The 24,602-nt window shown below is 37.6% G+C and overlaps 1 protein-coding gene across 1 annotated transcript in view; it reads right to left on the reverse strand.

The window, feature by feature from the left end:
- The window catches only part of Ophn1 (oligophrenin 1), a 312,287-nt gene that overhangs the window by 38,216 nt on the left and 249,469 nt on the right, over positions 1-24,602 (reverse strand). The window contains exons 19-21 of the mRNA XM_021187452.2: positions 11,751-11,774; positions 11,272-11,287; positions 8,310-8,525 (exon numbers count right to left, since the gene is read on the reverse strand). Coding sequence (XP_021043111.1) covers positions 8,310-8,525; positions 11,272-11,287; positions 11,751-11,774 — 256 coding nt within the window. The remainder of the gene's footprint in view (positions 1-8,309; positions 8,526-11,271; positions 11,288-11,750; positions 11,775-24,602) is intronic.

Consider the following 24,602-nt stretch of genomic DNA (forward strand, 5'->3'; position numbering starts at 1 on the left):
CACACACACACACACACACACACACACACACACACACACACACACACACCACATACTATAAATGAGTAAATAGATGAAGATAGGCACATTTTAAAGTATAAACACAAGTTTTATAGTAAAATACATAATTTGTATTTATCAGTTACATTTAAAATTAATCTATATATGTACATAGTAAGTATATATTTGTGTGTGTGTGTGTGTGTGTGTGTGTGTGATTACTGAAAAAGGAGAGGTGAGAAACACATTTTTCTGTTCTCTTGCTGCCCTCTAGTGGCAGACTCGAATTCACAAAAGCCAATTTTTCAAAAAGAAGGAACAGACCAGCACTGTGGTCTGTGTTCTCAGGGCTGCTAGATTGGGTGTCAGAAAAATACATAAATCAAGGTTGTTTTTTAAAAGGAGCTCTTGTTTGCCTCCTCAAATCTGTCATGTTGCTACAACATCGATGCAATTTTTTTTCCTGGATAAGTTCCTAGTTGGACATTTGGGAACATAGGCTGCATTTGAGTTTGCACAAACTTTGTACTGAAAACAATCGTGCTTTCTCTGGCCAGTTTACAAGAAGAATTAACCTCAATCATCTGCAACAAGAGCTGTATCATTCAGTATTCCTGTTCCTTAAACCATGGCTTTGAACGCCATTCATCTTTAGAGATGGTAAAACCCATATTAAGAATGGATTTCCTAATTATCTTGAAAATAATGTCTTTCCCAGAAAACTATACTAACACCATGAAGCATCATTGTGTACAACTGAAAAGCAATTACCTACTCACTAGAAGGTAAATATTGGACTAGAATTGTAGCCCAGTGTTACAGCAGCCATAGTGTGTGTGGTGTTACATCCCTAGTAGTAAAAATATATGCAAAAAAATGAAAGTATTGTAATACACAGGTTAGCAGTACAGAGAGAACTTAACAACAGTAACAATACTTAAGTCAGTGTTGGTGATGCAAAGACAAGCAGAACTTAGTATTTCACCTAAAAATCAATAGGTCTCCATACATTGGGATGCAGCCTTATCCTGACAGAACAAAATTTGTCTGAGTTTTGCCATTTAACACACTCGGTTTCTCTGTATCTAGAAAATCAATAATATGCATCATTTCGAGTCAGAATGAGAACTAGATGAGCTAAGAGTACAGGGCATCTCACTGCACTCAGCCCAATTCCAGGGTCATTGCACAAAAACCTAACTCTGAGGAAGCTGAACAACTAGTTTGTAGCATTGACATGGTGGGATCAGGAGCAATAAAGGAGAAACATGCTAATGTTTGGCTATGCAGCCAACAAAAAGCATTGTCAAAGTATACTCGAGATAATAGATAGGCAAGGATTCAAGGCTGGCACCTGAGCTCTTTTATAATCTACCTGAGGAAAACTGGCAGGGTGGGCTATGAGGTACAAAAACTAGAAGCAGGAATAAAGTTGGAGCAATGCAGTTTCTAAAGAGTTTTATGTAAAATCAAGTGCCTAGGGCCAGGAGGTCTTTAAAGTCACTAATTTTGATATTCAAATGGATCCATCCCATATTCCATTTCCTTAAGTGAAATAACATTCTGTCCTCAGAATTAAATCACTAAGAACTGCCTTCACAGCTGATCTCTCTCTCTCTCTCTCTCTCTCTCTCTCTCTCTCTCTCTCTCTCTCTCTCTCTCTCTCATAATTCCCAGCAGCTCCCCTAAACACAATGTTCAGAAACCAAAATTCAACCTTCCTCTGTCAGTCCAAATTGTGTCTGTATAGCAGGTCCCAGCACCCTGATACTACTCCATGAGCTAAAGAGAGTGAGGACTTAGAGACTAATGGATAGTGCTGTTCTAGGGGATTAGTGTCAGGGGACAATGCCCTTTCCCTTGTTACTTACCTGCTCTACTACTTAAAACTTTAGAGATGATTCAAATTATTAAAAAAAAAAAGTAACAGCATTAAGACAGACCTAGGAATGGACTCCTTTAAACATCAGCTTGCCCAGTACACTTAAGTTTTATTTACAGACTATATCCATGGATACCCTTAAAAGAGAGGCTGATAGAGAAACTTAAGCCCATTGTGTTTAAGCCTCTTTCTATGAAAGGGCAAGCATTAGTGGAAAAATATTACTGAAATTATAATATATGTCAACTGAAAAATAATATCCCATTAGCTGAACAACTTGGCAGGAACATATAATCCCTAGTACTTGTAGAGCAGCCTCAATTCTCACATATATTATCTCTTTTAATCCCCACAACTATTCTATGTAGTTACACCTGCAGACGGTCCATAATTTCTGGAACAACCTCATACATAATTTTCTCTTTTTCAAAAAGGGTAATTTGATAAGTGTACAACAAACTGCAAGTTCATTTTCTATATCCACATAGGATGTCTACCATGAAGTAAATTATAAATCAGAATGTCTACCATGAAGAAAATTATAAATCAGAAAAGACTCCTAGTTATCATGTTGCTTTCTGAAAACATAGCCAGTATATATCTTTAGTATCATAGAAAGGTCAGAACCACAATCACTTAATACATATTTATAAGTTAGTAAGGAGTGACAACTTCACTCCGCTGCTGAGCATCGGTAAGCAGAAATGGCCTCCTATTGGAGCCTGTGGACAACAGATAGCCAGTACTTATAGTTGTTCTTCATATAATGCTACAATACATACTTTGGGATCTTGATCAAACACAGAGAAAAACACACTTTTATAAACCCCATTGGGATTAAGTTCATTCACTGAAGAACAGATCTTTTTGGTAAAATTAAAGTTGGCCTTTTGTCTTTAAAATTTATAAATATAAATTTTATAGAATTGTGGGGGTTTAACTGATAAAATAATAAACATGTCATCATCATTCTTCTATGCACTCACAAATAAATAGAAACATTTGAAGTATCGTAAGTTAGGACACACTGAAGCACTTCCATGGTTCCCTTTTGCCTGGAGTTCAGCTCTTCATCATTTGATCACCAAATGTCAAAATTTGGATGCTGAATAGGTGACTTTTGTTGCTGAGATAAAATGCCATGACTAAGGCAACTTAAAAAAGAAAGAGATCATTCAGGCCTGTGGTCCCAGAAGAAGAGTCCACAATGGTGAGGGCACAAGGCACCAGGAGTGATAGCAGGACCAGGAAGCAGCAAGATTATATTCCTGTCCACTAGCAGGAAACAGAGGGAGCAGAGCAAATTACAAAAGAGGTGAGTGGGACAAAGCTTTTAACTTTCAAAACTGACCTTCCTTCAGCAAGGTTCCACCTTCCAAAGCTTCAAGAACTTTTCCCCAAATGATGCCATCAACTGGGGATCAAATGTTCAAATTTCTGAACCTATCGAGGACACCCATCCTTCAAATGACCAGGTATCTTCTAACACAAATCTGCACTGTGTGGATGATCCTTTGGCAAGTAAGTCTATTCTCAACTATAGCCTTAGATTTTTAATCTCTAATGACTATACCCTACCACTTAATGCAAGTACTCATTTTCAAGCACTCAGCAAAGACTCTGAAGTACCCTAGTGTACATTTGAGTTTATATTAAATCTGAGTTCCAAAACTTGCTCATTTTGTGAACCTGTACAAGTCACTTGACTACACCTTCAATTTTCCAAAGGTGAACTTGGGTGGAAAGTCTCCAATAATGCCTGATATATAGTAGGAATGTGGTAGATAAATTAAAATCTCTATAGAAGTTTCATATAAATAGCTTTTGCTTCTCTTTGACAAAAGCTCAGGAAAGTAAAATCTGGGTTCCACAGATAGTCCCTGCTGCATTCATTTTGTTTTAATTAAGAAACTGTGTATTCATTTTTTAGAGAGGCTGTCTTACATGATAGTCCCATTTGAAATGTATGACACGTTTGAGTTTCTGTGTACCTTCATTGCCGTTTTGGATTGTTACTATTTTTTATTTAGCTATTCTGTTAAGTATGTAATAATATTGCATTTGGGTCTTATTTGTATCTCCCTAATGGTTAGTTATTCTGAACAACTTTTAATCTCTTCCTTCCCATCTGTACACAGAGTTTATGACTTTTATTCAATTAAATAATTAGAATGTTTGATTCTTTGTGGTTGGCTTTGAGAGTCCTTTATATATTCTAGGTATGGATCCTTTGCAACTCGTCATTAATATTGATAAAAATCCAATCCGTTGATTTATTTTTCTTTCTGAGGTATATTTTGGGCAGCACACTGAAAACCTCTTCCAAAACTTCATCTGCAACCGAATACTCCATTTTTTGCTGTTAATTTTGCTTCTTTTTACTCAATCCATTTGAGTTGACTTTGCACATGCTTCAAGAATTGAAGTTCACTTTTATTAGCAATGTATATGCAATTTACCACAGAATGTATTAAAAAGAATAAACTTGGGGCTGAGTTATGGAAGACAAGTGCGCTACTACTGACCTACATCCCCAGTCACTTTTTTACCTTTGTGAAAAACACTTTATCCAAGCTTTGTAGGACTGATTACACATTCTTTATTTGGTTCAACTGGTCTGTGTCTGTCCATCTGCTCAGTGTATATTGTCTTAGGTTTTGAATATCATAACCATTAATATTAACAATGAATCTCAATTTGTTCTTTTTCAAAATTGTATTAGCTTTTATAGTCCCCTTTATATTCCTCTTAGTATAAGCCTGTCATTACCTACAAAAATATTCTGTTGAACTTGTCATTGTCTTTTGTTTGTTTGTTTGTTGTTTTTTTGGCTTTTTTCGAGACAGGGTTTCTCCTTATAGCCCTGGCTGTCCTGGAACTCACTCTGTAGACCAGGCTGGCCTCGAACTCAGAAATCCGCCTGCCTCTGCCTCCCAAGTGCTGGGATTAAAGGCGTGCGCCACCACGCCCGGCTGTCATTGTCTTAAACATACAGATCACTTTGGAAAGAAATGACATCATTACTATGTTGCTTATTTTACTCATTGAACACAGTATGCTTCTTAGTATACCTATATTTTCTGTGAATTCTCTTGTCATCATTCTGTAGTTTTAGCATATAACTCCAGCAAATGCATTGTTAGGTTTATATTCAAATTTTTTTTATTTGTTTTGAGTGGAAATAACCAGCCACTTTTTGAGTGGATATAAGGTTCAATCTATGAGATGATACCCCTATTAAAAGCCAAATACCTAAGACTACATAGATATGTTATGGGTTGAAGAAAAAACCTACTAGCATTTTTCTGTGCTAAAGGAATATAGCAATAAAATGACCCTAGTGAGATCATTATACCCACAGATTAGTGCCTCATTCAACCTACATCAGAGAAGCAGTAAATGGGAGTTAACTCAGAGAGCCACAACCGGACAGTGAACAGAGAGTAAGAGACTTTGGACTAAATTGCAGCACTGAGAAGTAGACAGAAAGCCCCATCCATATCCAAGAAGCTATTTGCAATTGATACCCTCTGGGAAAGGGAAACTTAGCTTTCTCCAATGGAGTGTCACTGGGTATACGAGCCACATTCCAGGGCAGGCAAGTTAGCCAAACACAAAGTGAAGTACATACTTTGTAGACTTTAAAAAATTTTTTGTTTTGGTTTACCAGTTGCATCACTGGTTTCTTGTTTGATTTGAATTCATTTTTGGTTTTTGTTCTTGTTTTGAAAGAGAGAAGAAAGAAAAAATATGAAATGGGTTGATTTAGATGTGGGGATGATCTGGGAAGAGTTTGAGGAGGGGAAACCATGTTTATTTGTGTATGTATTTATTTAGTCGTACACAAGATATAGTGTACGACTAAATAAATACATAAATTCATACATAAATAAAATTTAAAGAATAAAATACAATAGCCTCTAACTAGTCTCCCTACTTATATTTCCATCCACTATAGCTATTTTTCCCACATCAAACAGAATAGTCCTAAGAAAAATAAGTAAATTTATGTCATTCCCCTGCTGAAAATCTAGTTTTTGTAATAGTCAGAAAAGCCAAAGTCTTCCAAGTGGATTCTAAGTCCTACTCCTTCCTTTGTGATCATTTTGAACCCATCTTCCTCTATACAGAGTTTCCTATTTCCTATGTCTAAACAAAATCAGAAGGGTGTATAGACAGACAGATGGATGGATAGATAGATTGATTGATTGATAGATAGGCAGACAGACAGATAAAAGATCAATAGAACAATAAGTAATAGATAATTGTGCTGTGTAAATAAGTCTATCAATAAATGGCATGTAGTCATTAAGCCAGGGTTGAATTAATTATTAATTAATTATAGGCTATGGGCCTAATTGTCTATTTTATAAGCATTTAATATAACATGGCCACACCTGCTTACATACAGTCTATAGTCAGCACTGGCCAGTTATGACAAAGTTCTGTAGCCTCCAAAGCCTAAAATGTTTACTATATGGTGTAAAAAAAAAGTTCACTGACCCCTGCTTTATATTCACATAGCTAAGTTTTATGCATACCTTTAGAAGTATCAATTTTAACCCCAGACTGAACTTTCCTTCATCTTGCCCAAATGTTCCCACTCTATATTCCTTATAATAAAGTGGCTGCACTCCCTTGGTCAGGCAAATGAGAAATCTAGGCATTGGAAACCCCTCCCCCGCATCTACCTCTAATCACTAAGTCTTAATGCTTTTGTCTTTCTCCTCTTCTTCCCACTGCCCTAAACCAGATTATAATTTCTTCTTCTTCTCAGATAACAGCACTGACCCCTCCTTCCCTTGCTTCCCCACCATGTGTGTGAGTTTTTCTGCAAACTGTAGCCTAGAGAAGAAGGATTCTTTAGCACTTCTGTATTCATAAAAAATGTTTTCCTTGTAGTGGAAGGATAAAAATTGCACACATTCCAAACTTATCAACTAGGCAGTCGATTGTTTACCAGGCCTGTTTCCTGTCTACCACCACTGCTCCTGTTTCTACTTCATGATCCAATAACACATTATCAGGATATCTGCTTGAGGAACTTATTTTCCCTATTTCTCTTCTTGTTCAACTTTAGAATCTGTGGTGACAAATGTTAAGCATCAGACAGATTGGATTAAGGAACCTCTAAAGACATTATTGAGAGTGTGAGGGAAGGTGTTATCAGAAGGGATTACATGTGAGTTGAAGTGGACAGAGGAAAGATCTACCCCTTAAAGTGGGAAGAACCCATTTGATCTTTGACTTAAAACAAACAAACAATCAATAATAATAATAATAATAAATGAATATGTGAAAGAACTAAAGGAAGGGGAAGGGAGGGGAGGGGAGGGAGGGGAGGGAAGGGAAGGGAGGGGAGGGGAGGGAAGGGAAGAAAAGAGAAGAGAGAACTACTTTCTTGTCTTTATCAGTGAATATGATTGTGAGATTAAATTTTACACAATGAAATGTAATAAAAATTACATCTAACTCCCAAATCATAACCTAGAAGGTAAGTTCAATAAACTCTTTCATTCTTTTCAACAACTAGGATGTAGATGATGAATGCCCATTGTGAAAAATCAGGATATTAGGCTTCTCAGAGCACTAAGAAAAAAAGAACAAGGAAGCCTGATTATATCAAGTCACCTTAGCTGGATTATTTTACAACCAAGAAATAAACTTCTCTTCTATTGCTGCCATGGTATATTTATGTGTAGCATCTCAGCACCTGAGCTTATATCATGCCTAATATAACTAACAAGTGACCAAACTTGGACTTGATTTGTGGATAGGCTCAGACTGTATCAGCCTCCACAATCCAAACAGGGGTCTTATTAAATAATGAATCTATTAATAGATGAAATGCTAAGTGTTTGATTAAAAGTTAAACAGCAATCACTGTGGCCAAGTTTAGTAGTGCAGGCCTATAATACCAGGTACTTGGGAGACTAAGGAGGGAGAATCATAATTTCAAGGCCTGCCTGGCCTACAGAGTAAGTTCATGGGTGATCTGGACATCTTGGTAAGACTCTGTCTCAAACTAAAAATTGAAAAGAGGGGTAGAGGATAGGTCAATGGTGAAGTATTTGCATAGCATATACAAAGCCCTAGTTTTAATCTATAGATCTTCAAAAAACTTGACAGTGTGTTACAGTGGGCTTTCTTTTCACTGTCAAATTGAAATAAATAATAAGATGTATAACATTGCGTCCGTGATCCCAACAGTCTGCAGGCTAAGTCAAAAGGATGACTAATGCTAGGCTGATCTTCATGACACACTGAGTGCCAGGAGAGCCAAGGCTTTTATAGCATATTTTTCTTTCAAAATCTAAAGAACAGAAAGAATGGAGATAGAAAAGGAGGGATGGAAGCAGGCAGATAGGAAAACATAGCTAAAAGGTACACAGGACAGGGGTAGATAGTAAAGATAGGGAATGATTACCTTGCCAAAGTGTTCAATCAGGATTTCTACCACAATGTTCTGGAATTTGATGTTCATCATGGCAGCCACAGTGTCCTCTTGAGCTCTCATCAGGGTGGGCCCAAAGATCACACCCATATTGGAAGGTGTCATAAGATTCTCTTTGCTGTGCTCACACACACTGCCAGAAGAAAAAGAAAACAATGAAAATGATGCATTTTTCTTCTTTTGTTCTTTCTTTTCAATTTTTTATTAGATATTTTCTTTTTTTTAATTAGATATTTTCTCTACATTTCTAGTAGCCAGGACTATGCTAGGTGCTAATGGAGATAAGAGATACCCAAATGGAGGAAAGGAGAGACCTACAGTACATATGGAAAAGATAAGAAAATGGGAATGACTAGCAAGTAACGACACTGTATATGAGTAGGAGCCAAAGTGAGAGATTGGGAACTGGGCTAACAACCCTGAAGGAGTTTGGAGACAGACTGGGAGGTAGTAAAGGGGGTGGGGAGGCAGGAGAAAGGCCTAAGTACATGCAAGGCAAGGGGATCTGCAGGTCTAAGGAACAGCAAAGGAGATAAGTGTACCCAGAGGTAGAGGGCTTTTCTAGCACTCCATTCTTTTTCCATAAAGAGCAGCAGTGACAAAAGGGCCTACCAGTCTCATTCTAGTGAGGAATCTGGCCACAGTTTAAGAAACAGAAACCTCAAAGAGACAAAAAGGACCCTATGGTTGATCACCACTTGACCGTCTTCTTCATCTTATAAAACAAGATGGAAAAATATTTTCCTGGAATCACAATTGCTGAGCAAGGGGGGAAGCAGGTCCTGCAATCTGGTTGTTAGATCTCCACTCACTCTGCTTTAAGTCTCATCACTGGCTCCTGATTACTTAGAGCAGAAGGCAAAAAGGTCTTTAAAGAAGGCAGTTAAGGCCTCCTGTAATTTACCTATTTCTAATAGCTATGTATAGCCCAGGTCCTACAGTTGACTTCAGTTTGGATCCTGACAGTGCCACTCACACGCTGTCCAACAGGGAGGTTTTAACGCCAACCTCTGGGAACTTCAGTTTTCCAACTTGTGTAAATTGTGTCTACTTTAGAGTAGTAGAAAATAAATGGTGGAAAATTTCTCCAGCATGGTACTACCCAATGCTCTGACCTTTCTAAGATCCACCACTATATGCATTGCTAGCCTTTGACAAGGGTTACACTAAACTTAGATTAGGTTCTTCGGGCTACACCACAGTTATCCCTTTCCCTTGAACGTTTCCAATCCCATATCTAAAGAATGTCTAATCCTTCTTGGAGGTTTACTTAAGGTGTCAGATAGCAATCCCCTTACAGGTGGCCTCAGCTCACAATCCTCATCTTTTTTATGGCTTTGTTTCCTGAATATGAAGAAAAATGATTTGAGAAGGAAAAGGCAGCATACTGGAAGACAACCTTCCTTTCGGGTGGGAAGCAAACAAAGGATTCTTGGTCTCCCTTTCTCCTGCTTTCTTTAAAACCTCTTTTCAATTTTCCATTTCTTTAAAAAAAAAGAATAAAACATAATTCAATTTTCCATTTCTTAAAAAAAGAATAAAACATAATCACACCATTTCCCCCTTCCCTTTCTTCCCATTCCCTGCTGACTCCCTCTTAAATTCATCTCCTTTTCTCTTTGATTTTTCTTGTTACATATAAACATATGCATACATTTATCAATACAACCTGCTGAGTCCATTTTGTGTCGCTTGTGTGTATGTGAGTTCAGGGCTGAGTGCTTGGTACTGTCCTCAACTTAACTGATACTACTGGCAAGGAGACTACACTGCAACTTTCAGGTTAATTATCTGCTTCTTCTACTAGGTGGTAAACAACTTCCAACTGTGTTCCTGGCACACAACAGTTACAAATTAATTATTTTTATAGGAACTGAACTCCACCAAAGCTCTTTTAAACTACTAGAGGCAGGCAAGTGAAAGGCATGCAGCCCTTTGGCCAGTTTGGCTGTGCGGGTATAGAGGTTAGAATAAGGAGTGGGCTAGCTGCCCACTCAAACCACGAATACCCCAACCCACCCAAGCCAAAGGCCCTGAGTGACTGACCCAGTGACAGGCAAGTTCTTGACACTAAGTGGGTAATTAAGGGGAACAGAATTCTTAGACCAATCTTTATAATAAAGTCTCAAGCCTTTAACAAAGGCCGGGTGCCATTCAGATGGTAATGAGCTGCCAGCATTCAGGCCTTTGATATTTCTGGCTGCTGATCAGTCCTTTTCAACAGTTTAAATGTCTCTGCAATTAACCTTTATTCTTTAGTGACAGAATTTGTTTAGTTATTAAACTAGAAAAGAATGCCCATGCTGCTACCAAGTGATCTCCAATGTTTAAACCACTACCTAGTAGGCAAGAAACCTGGACATGAGATTTCTTCAGTACCAGAGCAGTTCACTGAATGTTCATAATTGCCAAAAGAAGGGTATTTTATTCTGAAGCCATGGGCTGAAGCACCCAGGGTTCAGATTTGGAAAAGCAGGCGATTCAAACCCATATTTGTTGGTATTCAAGTGTAACCATTTTTCCACTGCATCTTACTGCTGCTTCTGTAGCTCCACTTGGAAAACAGAAGCTTCCATGAGAGGGTTTTAAACTGGGCTTACTTCTACTTGCTCTGAAGGAGCTTCTTGCTATCCCATTTAGGATATTTGCCTTTCATGGCCTTCTAATGAAACCAGGGGAGCTTTCTTTGCAAGTACCATCTCTCCTCTTACTATATACACTGGGATACAAGGGATGGACACTAGAGCCTCACTCATTAGTCAAGGTCTCTATCATTGAGCTACACCAAAGCCCCATATATTTGTCCATGTGTAACCATTTTTAATGCACACAGTTTTTTCTTTCATTTCAGGTAAAATATTTTTATTCTTTAAGAATTTCATACAGTGTATGTTGATTAAAATTACACTCTACTGATGGCTCCAAATCTCTGCACCCATACAACTTCATGTCTCTTTTCTTGTTTAATAACCTATTTGATTCCAATTTGTGGTGTTCATCTACTTTTAGGATGTGGGGCCATCTACTGGAGTGGGTAGTCCTACCCAGAGCCACAAACTTAAAGAAAACCATTTCTCCCTCTGGTAGAAGCCAGACTGGAGGGGTCACTAATGAACCCCTTGTACATCCATGTCCCTCCATGCTAGAAGGTTGGCTAGTTTGATCATGCGCAGGCAGCCATAGCTGCTGTGAGTTCCTAAGTGCAGCAATTCTGCCATGTTTCATCATTCTCTTGCTCTGTTCTTCCCCAACCCTTATCATCTTTCTGCTATGGTCCCTGCATCTTAAGGAGGAGGTGGCAATGTAGATGTAAGTGGGTACTCTATAGGCATGTATTCTCTGCATTTTGACCAGTTGTGACTATCTGCATTAACTATCACCCATCAGCTAAAATGAAAGAAGAGAACTGATCACAGTGCCCTAGGTCTGTAGTCCAAGCTACTGGGGAGGTTGGGGTAAGAGAATCATTTGAGCACAAAAGTTTGGAGCCAGCCTGCAAAATGTAACAAGACTTTATATGGAGAAGTAATGAATTACGTTCAAAATGATAAATGAAAAGAAGTGGTTTGAAAAACGATAACAGATACACTGGGAGGTACAATTTATGTGCAAAAGCACAAAATACAGAGGTTCCTTAAAATGTGTATATTTTGTGTCTCATGAATCTCAGTGCATCATGTTTTGTTTTACTTGCAAGGACTAGAACAAATAGCTATAACTTCAGCATCAGAATTAATGTTTAGCTAAACTGACATAGCATCACACTGACTTCTAAATATGTTTATATCCATAGACAAATACTATTCTCAGTCTTAATTGGAGAAGCCCCTCTCTTTCTAGGGAATAGGGGTGAATACAGAAACCTATGGCCACAAGAACTGCTGTCAATTAGTAACAGGTAAGGCTGATCCCTAAACAAAATATCAATATCATTCCCCTCTAAGGCTCACAGACTATTGAGGAAGAGGGAGTGGAAAGAATGTAAGACAGAAGACAGGAAAAGGGGGTGGTGAAATGCTATCTTCTGGGCAAGAAACAACTATTACAAGCGCAAACTCATAACAACTGGGGATGTCTGCTAGGAGTCTGCTCAGGAATGACCTTGTGTCTGTCAGACAAAAGGGAGGGGATCTCAGGGGAGGCCTATCTATCACTGATGAACTATTTGCTACTGATATATTAGGGGAGAGAATAATCATAGTCATATCATTACTTATGCACCCACTAGTGACCCACAAGCTTCAAAGGACAGTCCCAGTCTAATGATTACACATATGGCCTTGGTTAACTATGTGGTCCATGAAACAACTCCAAAAGTCATTAATCTGGGACCAGGATGTGGGGGGGGGGAGATGACAGGCCTAAGAAATAAGGCAAAAGGGGGCATGGAGAGCATAATTAGAATGTACTATAAACATGTATAAAATGTCAAAGAACTAATTTAATTAATAAAAATTTCAGAAGAAAAGAATGAGTATTTGGAGGACGTGGTGGTACTCTGCATTGTTGAGAACAGTAACCCTCTTCAATGGTTTAGATTTGAAGATATAAGTTGAGATGACTGGAGGAGCAAAGAGGTGATGTAAATGAAATATATTGCCCTAGAAGTAGTGGCTGATCCCTTTAAACAAACACACATTGTCAAAACCACCATGGTAGCATTCAATGATAGTTCTTGCTGTATGAAATGACCTTCATCAACTCTAATTACTACTGATGAGGGAATGGAAAAAGTGTAAGGGCCAGAGGTGATAGGTAACTTGAAGGAGAAAGTGTACTCCTTACACGACAGGACAGCTACAAATATGAACTCATAATGGTTGTGACATCAAGCACAAGGCATGTCCAAGCCCAGGATATACCAAATCCTAAAATGGATAAGGGAGCTTGGCATACAACCTCACCCCTCAATGAGAATCTGTTGGCAACTGTCAGTTGCTAGGAGATAAAGGATCTGTTTTTATAAGTGAAAGGCCACAGGTCCACAAATATTTGAGCAACACAAATTGGCCTTGAGGTTTAAAAAAAAATCCCAAATTTGAGTGTGTAGGGAAGGAGAGGTGGATCTGGGAAGAGTTGGGTGGCTGAATATGATCAAAATGCATTGCATGAAATTCTCAAAGGAGGGAAAAACAAAATAGAGAGTACTGAAGTCTGGCAAGTCAGCAAATTGTTCCACTTCAAGAGGGATTATGGCCTCAGTAGGAGAGGATGCACCTAATCCTGTAGAGACTGGATGCCCAGGATGGTGGATTGGGGGTAGGCACCTTCTCAGAGGTGAAGGGGAGGGAGATGATGGGAAAACTCAGGGGGACATTTGGGATTTAAATAAATAAAATAATAAATTAATAAAAAGTAGAAAGAAAGAAAGAAAGAAAGAAAGAAAGAAAGAACGAGAGAGAGAGAAAAAAAGAAAAAGAGAAAGAAAAGGAAGGAAGAAAAAGAAAAGTAAAGTAAAGAAAAGAAAAGGAAAAAAGAAAAAACAGAACAGAATGAATGAACTACTACTCAACTTCAGCATACAAGACCTGGTGTGTTCAAAGGTCAAATTGTCTCATTTCCTGAAATCAAGGAATTAATGTGAGTTACTTAAAAATTAAAATTTGAAAGCTAAATCTTTTTTTTTACCCAAAATAGTCTAAGACAAATAAAACTTACTTGTACTCTGAATATCATCCTTGGGCTATTCAGTTAAGTGAGACCTCTGGTTTGCAAAGATACCTGGCAAAAGAACTGGAAGCTATTTATGTGACTTGTCGGTATCATTCAGCTTTAGGGTTCAGCGATTTGAAGAACTCGATGTACTTTGACTCTTAAATAAGGAGGCCACTTCCAATCATATCCCTAGTTCTATTACTAATGTACTATGTGGCTTTGTGCCTATCTTTCCCCATCCCTAAGAATCTGTTCTGTCATGTGTAAGGTGAAAAAGTTATTAGGTGATCGAAAGTGTATTTTAGTCTGCCAGGAAATGAATCTAAGAAAATCCTGCTCTCAAAAACAATGGGAAAGAGAGAGCTACATATTATGTGTCTCCTAAACCATCAATTATGTATATTCTCCTCATTCTAAACACACACATATGAGGTAGGGGTGGCAACTGGAATCAGAGCAAAGCAAGCCTCTATACTCAACTCTTAACCACAAGAAACTTTATAAGTTGAATAACTCTTTAACAAATGAGAAGAAAAAGGAAAGTTGTAGGCATACCTACATATTGACTATACAATTATATATATCTGAAGCTACCTGGCAGAGCCTGGGCCTCTTGTGTGCTTTATAACATTACAGGTGAGTCTAATATACAATAAATTTGAGAAACAATACTATAGATCAAGCAGTAAAACCAAATCATACTACCATGTGTTTTTCATAAAGTTTTACTTGAACACACCTTTTCTATTCATTTAAATAGTATCTATGGCTACTTCAAAGCTATAATTATAAAGCTGTGTAGATGTGACACAGACTAACCATATAGTTAACAAAGCCTCATATATATGTATCTGATTTGTAGCTAGAGCAAATAGTAGATGATTAGTATGTGCCTTCTATTTCATCACATCTTGAGATTCATAGTTTTACTTTATTCACTTTACTTATGTTCACATTATCCAGTGCTGTAGCCTTCTATCTGCTCATAGAGGGCTGTGTGACCAACTGTGTCACCCAGTCAAAATCTGCAAGAAGTTAGATGCTTGAAAAACATTTCATCAGATTGCTATGTATACTTTCAAATTGGACGCTCATGTAACGAAAGAAACAACATACTTGTAGGCACTATAAATTTGAATACAGAATATTATAATTAATTTCCTTTCAGCTATTACAATTTAATTATGCATGTACTTAGAAGAGTTCTCATCATTTAAAGATAAAGATGAAGCTGAAATACTTACAAATGAAATAAATAGAGTGTCATGGATTTATTTCAAAAATTATACAACAGAAAGGGGGGAAACTGGGGATATAGATAAAATAAAATGTTTTTAATAGCTGAATCTGGGTGATGGACAGAGTTCCTTGTGCTCTTTCCTTTTTAAATTTTTGTATACATACACTAGAAGAGGTCTTGCATTATACAAATTTATTCAAAAGGAAAAGCCATAACAGACATAGTCAGTTCCCAAAATAACTAGTCCTTCTCCCTGCAAATGGTGCCCTCTTTTAAGGATAGACAGCTTTTTCTTTCTCCATAAGTAGCACTTTATCTGTAATTTACAAGACATACTTCAACATAGTACAATGTCCTAAACTTCTTCAATGCCACAATTAAAACCAAACTATTATGTAATGTAGCAATAAGAAAGAAAAACAATTTCTTTGTCAAATCATCATATACTATTTTAAAACTTTAAATACAAAAACAAACTGAAAATGAATATGACTTAACTGTATCCGTGTCAGTATGCAAATAGAGCAGCTATCAGCAGGTTGATGCATACAGAGAATATAATAATTACATCAAAACTAATGGTAATCTTAATAAACTGTTGATTCTAAGATGCTTCCAGAATGTAGATAACAACTTGAAAAAGAAAAGTGCCCTCAGAACCAATGAAAAATTTTTTCACAGGTTTTCTTTAGTTTGCATGGGTACTCTCATATATTTATGATTATTATAATCAGGATTCCATACATTTATGCTCTAGGAATGACTAGTTGTATTTAAAAGACTAACAAGAAAAACTTTTGCTAACACTTATCTCCAGTCAACAATGAAAGCTTTGCTAATTAATTAGCATGACAGGCAGTAAAAATTATTTCTCATGAACTAGAAGTGTACAAGATATAGCTATTGACTGAATTACACAGTCGATCACACAGCCCTCTATAAGCAGATAGAAGGCTATAGCACTGGGTAATGTGAACATAAGTAAAGTGAATAAAATAAAACTATGAATCTCAAGATGTGATGAAATAGAAGGCACATACTAATCATCTACTATTTGCTCTAGCTACAAATCAGTAAACTTGAATCTATTCAGCCTTTAAAGAGATGAAAAGGGCATAAAGGGTAGGTTTGCTATGTGATAATATACCTAATATACTTAGACAAACACTTTTAAAGGGCAGTTTTTAATGTCAACTAGGAACACGTTAATATAGTCTGGAAAGGCAAAAACTGTAAAGATGGTAAGTAGAAAAGGCCAGGCATGGTAGTGCAGAACTTTAATCCCAAAACTCAAGGGACAGAGCAAGAGGACCAGGAGTCCCTAGCCTGCCTCAGTTACATTCATATATACCAAGAATACCTGAGACTATCTCCAAAAAGTAGGGAGGGAACCTGAAGAAAACTATAATCTTATATTATTAACAAATACAGATATGTTTATATATAAACACATCAGCACAAAAGATTTAGAATAATGTGTTAGATTATCAGTTATTATTACAGAGTGGGAGAATAATGTAAGGTAATTTTTGCTTTGCTTTTCTGCACTTTCTAATTTCTATAGTACTGCTTCTGAAAAGGGGTATTACAAAAATAAGAGTCCACTAACCTAATAGCCCTGTACCTTCCAAATGGCAGTACAGGCCTAAGACTGTGGAAGTCTTACATCTCCCCTATTGATCATGGAATTTTGTTGGCTGATTCCAATTATACTACTGCATTTTCTCATTTGCCTCAAGTAAAACGTTCACAAAAGATGTTGTCAAAGCATCTAAAAGTACAAAGAAAATGGGACTTCATTGAGTTTACAGAACAGGCTGTACAACTCCCTTTGTGTCTGCTTACTGATAAACACATGTATGAATGGTTGAATTAGACATGACATTTTCTTCCATTGTAGTTTTCCACTAATGGTAAGATTTCTGGACAGGAAACCATTATTGATCTCCTATCTCTAATTAATGAAAACAATAAACACACAAAAAAGAACTAGCTAACTGAGAACCTCAGACTAGGAGAGGTCTATTTATTTTTGCCTATTATTAACCTAGAATATAGACAAGAAGCAAGAATATATTACAAAGGTACATGTATAATCATTATATACACTATTAAGCAATAATTGGCAAGGGTAATTACGTGCATTTTAAAAGTGTGTGAATTTTCTTTTCCCCATGTAAGTTTTTCTAAACAAAGTACTAACCATTTTTATCTACATTGCCTACATATATAGATATAAAGGTTTTAAAACATGCAAAAATTTTGGATATAGTTACTGTGATGATTATTCTCCAGTAGAAACTGTTGGCATGAGAAACACCTAGAATTGTAAAGATCACCTCTGAGTGTTTCTGTCGGGCTATTTCCATGGAGTATTAACTAAGTACTAACAACATCCCATAGCCTTAGGACACATGTGGAGTAAAGGGAGAAATAGACAAAGCCCACTAAACTGGCATATTTGTATCCACATTATGTCCAATCTCTCTCTCTCTTTCCACCTCCCTCCTTCTCTCCCCCACTCTCTGCCTCTTTCCCTTACTTAATCCTTATCACTATGATATGAGGCATGTTGTTTTGCCATGGGCATCCCCTCCCACTCTACTAAGATCAAGTGATAGGCCAAAAGAAATATTTTCCCCCATAGGTTCTTTTGTTCAAGTATTGTGCCACAGTGATGAAAGACTAAGACAAGTAATGTGGACATTTGGTCACCCTACACTGAATGGAGCTTAAGTAATCAATATTTCGCCACATTTGCTGTCTCTAAATATTTTTTTCTGAAGTCTCTGGAAGTAGATTGATTAATCCCTAAATTTCCAGCATTCATATTCAAAGACAAAACGAAATTTCCTAGTAGACCATAACAAGATTTTCACGTATAAAAAATTTGCAATAATTTGCCATCTACACCATACTCAAATTTCTCAAATGTCAAAGAAAACAAAGTCTTTTAAACTAAGTTTTTCATATGGAGTTAAAAATAAGTCCATGCACTGCATTTGCTTCATAGGATCCCTACCTCTTTTTTTCCCATGATACAGACATTTTTTTTTAGATAAGCCAAAGCTAATAGTCTTATAGAATGTCACGCATTCTCTATATTTGTAACCTTTTGTTTCTTAGTTTGAATGTGTTACACATTTCATACTTTATGCTTTATACTTCAAGCTCTCTCAAATTTGGACACATGTAGTGGTAACTTGGTTATGCTAACATTGATTAATGATTTAAGGCAGCATCTATCACAGAGCCACATTGTAAAGACGCACATTGTCCACTTATAATTAGTAGCCTGAGACAAAACATTGAAATGACCTCTTGTCACTCACTATTACTTTCGTTTTTGATCAGTACTTAAAACAGGATAGTGCCACTGCAAACTAATGATTTGCTGTCATTCCCACATTCATTAGCTGTTCTTCTAAATGAAGGGCTTTTTCTTTCCTTACCAACTCCCACACATAAGTTCCTGCTTCTTCAATGTGTTATTAGCTAATACTGGTGTTCAGGTTCCCCAGATGTCATTAGAATCGTCACCATCGTGCAAATTCCTTTCATTGGGCTATAATTTACCCAAGAATCACTGTGTGTCTTCCAACCCCAGATCCAGAATGGCCACTATTCTAGGTCATTCCGTTCCCCCTTGAAAAGGGAATGCTATGTAGAAACAAAGAATTGGGCACTAGGTGTGCTCCCCCCTTTTTAAAAGAAGAATTGTTTCAAGGTTGGAAAAGAGAGTTTTGTTTTACTTTGAATTGTCAATTCAAAATAAAAGGGAAAGATGTTCTCCTTTAACATAAATATTGCAATACTTCTCTCCTCATTTCCTTTTTTTCCCCATTGGATATTTTCTTTATTTACATTTCAAATGTTATCCCCATTCCCGGTTTCCCCCTGGAAACCCCCCTATCCCATTCCCCTTCTCCCTACTTCTATGAGGGTATTCCCCAACCCACCTACCCAACCCTGCCTCACCGCCCTGGCGTTCCCCTACACTGGAGCATTGAGCCTTCACAGGACCAAGGGCCTTCCCTCCCATTGATGCCAGATGAGGCCTCTGCTATATATGTGGCTGGAGCCATGGGTCCCTCCATGTGTACTCTTTGGTTGGTGGTTTAGCCCCTGGGAGCTCTGGAGGGTCTGGTTGGTTGATATTATTGTTCCTCCTATACGGTTGAGAACCCCTTCAACTCCTTCAGTCCTTTCTCTAACTCCTCCATTGGGGGCCCCATGCTCAGTCCAATGGTTGGCTGGGAGTATCCATACTTCTGTATTTGTTAGGCTCTGGCAGAGCCTCTCAGGAGACAGCTACATCATGAATCTTAGTTTAAACTAGTGTATAAACACATATAAATATGTATGCACACATAGTTGTTCCTTCCATGTAAAATATGTATGTATTTTAGATTATGATTTCTAATAAACCTATTGGATGATATTTAAAATGTCTTTGTGGCTCATCTTGTTTTTCAAGGCTGTTTCATTAAGGAAGAATCAGAGGCATGTGCTGACACCTTTGTTGAAATAGCTGTGTGTGCTTCTATTATCAAATTGATAAACATTCATCTGTTTATTCAGTATACTGTCTTAGGGTTCCTAATATTTGCTTTGTTTTAATTTTATTTTTGGATTTGTACAAATTAGCATTGATTTGAAATAAAAACTATATCAGACATGACTTAAAGGAATCTAATTCTTGTCCCTTAACCCTTCATATCATTAATACCTTTCCCCATGTATAGCCATTTTCATAATTTTGTTGATATATATCTCCTATAAGGTTCCCCATTTGAAAGGGTATTGTTCACTGGCTTTTAGTATATTCATAGAGTAATGTAACTATCACCAATGTATAATTCCAGAAATTTTCATTATCCATAAAGGAACACTACATCCAATACCAGTGACTCCTTATAGTATGCATATTTTGTCTATGCATTTATATGGTGATGGGTGATTGGTTTATTTACACCTTTGAATAACTATGGACAGTCCTATTATAAATATCATTAAAGCTTTGTCTGGACATCTGTTTATATTTATTCTGGGTTTATTACAGGAAATAGAATCCCTGAGTCATGTAGAACCCTATAATTAATTTTGGGAATAATTTTTGAGTCAGGGTCTCTTTGTGTAGAGTTGACTGCCCTGGAATGTGCTCTGTAGACCAGGTTCACCTGGAAATCACAGAGATACACCTGCCTCTGCCTCGAGGTGCTAGGATTAAAGGTATTTTTCAAAATTGGACAGTGCTTCATTTGACAAATTTTGACATTTGTATATATTCTTATGGTTTTAATTTTCATCTGTCAGGAAAAAAAATGCTAGAATATTACATCCCCTGATTTATGACTTAAGTCTTTTGTTGTTATATGTATGATGTGTCCTATGGGGAAAAACTGCATAGTGATACTTCTTATTCTTTTTTATGACTTCAAAATACTACATGGTTGAGTATGTTCTTATTCACTCAACAAGTGATCATTGTTGGACATTTGTACTGTGTGCAAATTTTATTATTAAAATTATGCTGTATTGACCAACAGTGCACATATACTGTTTTGTATTTGTGGAGATATATCTTTAGATTAGAACCAAAAAGCATGATTGGTCAAGTGTATATTAATATGCATATATGTTAAATAGTTTTCAATCCCCCTCTCTAGGAGTATACTGAACTAATATTGCAATTAATGAGAGTGCATCTTTCCCATAATCTTGATAGAAAATGGGAACTGAAATTTGTCAATGAATGAGTAGTTCAGTACAAGTTTAACTTGTATTTTATTACTATGGTGAAATTGAGTATTAAATTCCCATACTGTCACAGGATTTTCCCTGTTCAATTACATTAGTGTGGAGGAGGCCTATGAACCAGCATGGCTTTAGCCAGACACAGGTAGTTATGATATCATAAGGTTAGAAGAATTAGGATAAAGCTTTTATCATTATCAATTGGTTCTAAAATTATTATAAACATTGCTTTAAGATTAGCTGATTCAGGTCCTTCTAATTCTATATTAACACAGTGGCAGTCAAAGAGTGGCAGGACTTACATCAGGTCACATAACAAATGAGAGTAAGACCTAGGAATTGAACCCAGTTGCTTTCCCTAGAGCGATTATCAAATTAATATGCAAAGGATTTCTTTGTTGATTTTTCTATTTTACCAAGATTACATCAAAGTACATTTTAGACAGAACATGTCTCAATATTTTTATTAGCCTATGCTGCAGACATCAACAATAAACCAAATTCTATTTTTTGTCCTCCAGGCATATTATCTATATCAGCGTCTTTACTATCTACTTGCTGTAGAAGTGTAAAAAAATCTTAGAATGTACAAGCTGGATGAGATTTCTGGAAATACCTCACACCTGAAGAAGACCTGTGGTCCAGATAGACAGAATGCTCAAGATATACCATAGGGGCAGCCAAGAAGGTCCTTAGTCTGAGATCTCACTATCACTAAATGCCTGAATTTTAGGTGTTAAGATTCTCTCTAGGTATGATTCAGTACAGCACTGATGAACTTTGGGGGTGTGTAGAAAGACTTTTTCACCAAAAATATATTTAAGATGCATTATATTTTTAAACGTATTTACACAGTACTGCTTAAAATACAAGGAGATGCCTTGAGAGGGACAAATCAATCAAATGAGTTAGCAACAGAACTGAAATAAGCACCCCAAGTTTGAGAACTTCTGAAAAGCATGCTTTCTGTCTTTGTTTCAATCCAAGCAAATTAATCTTTGTTCACAAGAATTGAAACTTTTCCATGAAGCATCATAATGGAGCATGGCTCAGTAAGAGTTTCATTGCTATGAAAAGACACCATGACCAAGGCAACTCTTACATTGGGACAACATTTGATTGGGAATGGCTTACAGGTTCAGAGGTGCAGTTCATTATCATCAAGCTGCTATCTTGGATATCTCTGGAACACAGCTTCATTAGGCTCTCAGAAAACACTTCCCAGCTACCCAGCACCAATTGTCCCAGTAGTTTTTTGGATTCTTGCCTCTAAATCCAGAGCCACATGGCCAGAGCTGCTGTGTTCTGCTGCTTGCTGAAGCTGGAACATGGCCCCCTTGTTCTATTATATTATCACCAGCTTTCTGTTTTCCAATTCCTTCACTGCCTAAGGTTAGCTGTTCTGAACTTGCTCTGTAAACCAACCTTGAACTCAGAAATCTGCATGGCTCTGCCCCCTGAATGCTGAGAATAAAGGTGTTTACCACCATTGACACTATTCCTCAAGATCCAAATCAATGATGGCCCATTAGGCCATCTTCTGCTACATATGCAGCTAGAGACACGAGCTCAGGGGGTACTGGTTAGTTCATATTGTTGTTGCACCTACAGGGTTGCAGCCCCCTACAGCTCCTTGGGTACTTTCTCTAGNTCCTCCATTGGGGNCCCTGTGTTCCATCCNATAGCTGANTGTGAGCATCCACTTCTNTGTTTGCCAGGCACTGGCATAGCCTCACAAGAGGCCACTATATCAGGGTCCCTTCAGCAGAATCTTGCTGGCATGTGCATTAGTATCTGGGTTTGGTGGCTGATGATGGGATGGATTCCCGGATGGGGTAGGCTCTGGATAGTCCATCCTTTCATCTTAGCTCTAAATTTTGTCTCTGTACCTATATCCTTTCATGGGTATTTTGTTCCTTACTCTAAGGAGGAATGAAATATCCATAGTCTTCGTGCTTCTTGGTTTTCTTGTGTTTTGCAAAATGTATCTTGGGTATTCTAAGTTTCTGGGCTAATATCCACTTATCAGTGAGTGCATATCTAGTGACTTCTTTTGTGATTGGGTTACTTCACTAAGGATGATATCCTCCAGATTCATCCATTTGCCCAAGAATTTCATAAATTCATTGTTTTTAATAGCTGAGTAGTACTCCATTGTGTAGATGTACCACAGTTTCTGTATCCATTCCTCTATTGAGAGACATCTAGGTTCTTTCCAGCTTAAGAGAGGCCCCTTGGTCTTGCAAACTTTGTATGACCCAGCACAAGGGAAGGCCTGGGCCAAGTAGTGGGAGTGGGTTGGTAGGGGAGCAGGGGCAGGGGGGTATAGGGAACTTTCGGGATAGCATTTGAAGTGTAAATAAAGAAAATAATAATAATTAAAAAAAGAGAGAAAAAAACGAGACTAAACCACAGCACAGAGTCTAGATTAGCAATCAATTTGACTCTTCACCTTAGCCTCAGGCAGACTCTACAGAAAAGGGCAAAAAGCAGCCACATTCTTCACCAAAAATATCACACTAACAGTCTTTCCACCACATACTAAAATTCTTCTCTTCTGGAACTTCAAGAACCAGGCTTCCCATAGTTCAAATCTCCTTCAGCAACAAAGTCTTCCATCTTCTTACTAGGATGGCCCATTAAGCCCCACTCTTAAAGCATTCCACCACTTTCCAAATCCAAAGTCCCCAAATGCACATTCTTCAAAACAAAAGCATGGTCAAGCCTATCATAGCAATACCCTAGTCCCTGGTACCAACTTCTGTCTTAAGGTTTCAATGGTGTGAAAAGACACCATCACCAATGTTGGGACAACATTTAATTGGGGATGGCTTACAGATTCAGAGGTTCTGTCCATTATCATCAAAGCAGGAAGCATGACAACATCCAGGCAGGCATGGTGCTGGAAGAGCCAAAAATTCTACTTCTACATCCAAAGGAAACCAGGAGCAGACTGTTTACAGGCAGCTACAGGAAGGGTCTCAAAGCCCACCCCACAGTGGCACATTTCTTCCAACAAGGCCACACCTAATAGTGCCACTTCCTGGCCCAAGCATATTTAAGCCAGCACAGAGCATATGTACCCTTCTATGTCTCCTGCTGTCTACCACACCAGACTAGGTTAGAGCTAGGTTAGAATCCTAGCATTTCTCCTTTTATCCATTTCTCTCTCCTTCCCTACTTCCTTCCCTTTACCAGTCCATTCCTCTTTTTCTTTATCCCTTTCTCTTTCTTCCTCCCCTCTCCTACTTTACTTCCTTTTCTTCTTTATTTTGGCAAAGTCTCACTACATAGCATTACAGTCTGTCCTCAAACTGATAAAAATTCTACACTATATTTCTTTTTTGTTAGGAGTGCCATTTTTATTAGATATTTTCTTTATTTACATTTCAAATGCTATATCCTTTCCCCAGCTTTCCCCCCTACCCACCCACTCCTACTTCTTGGCCCTGGCATTCCCCTGTACTGGAGCATATAAAGTTTGCAAGACCAAGGGACCCCTCTTCCCAATGATGGACGACTAGGCCATCTTCTGCTACATATGCAGCTAGAGACATGAGCTCTGGGGGTACTGGTTAGTTCATATTGTTGTTCCACCTATAGGGTTGTAGACC

This window comes from Mus pahari, chromosome X (genome assembly GCF_900095145.1).
Source record: "Mus pahari chromosome X, PAHARI_EIJ_v1.1, whole genome shotgun sequence".
Classification (NCBI taxonomy): Eukaryota; Metazoa; Chordata; class Mammalia; order Rodentia; family Muridae; genus Mus; species Mus pahari.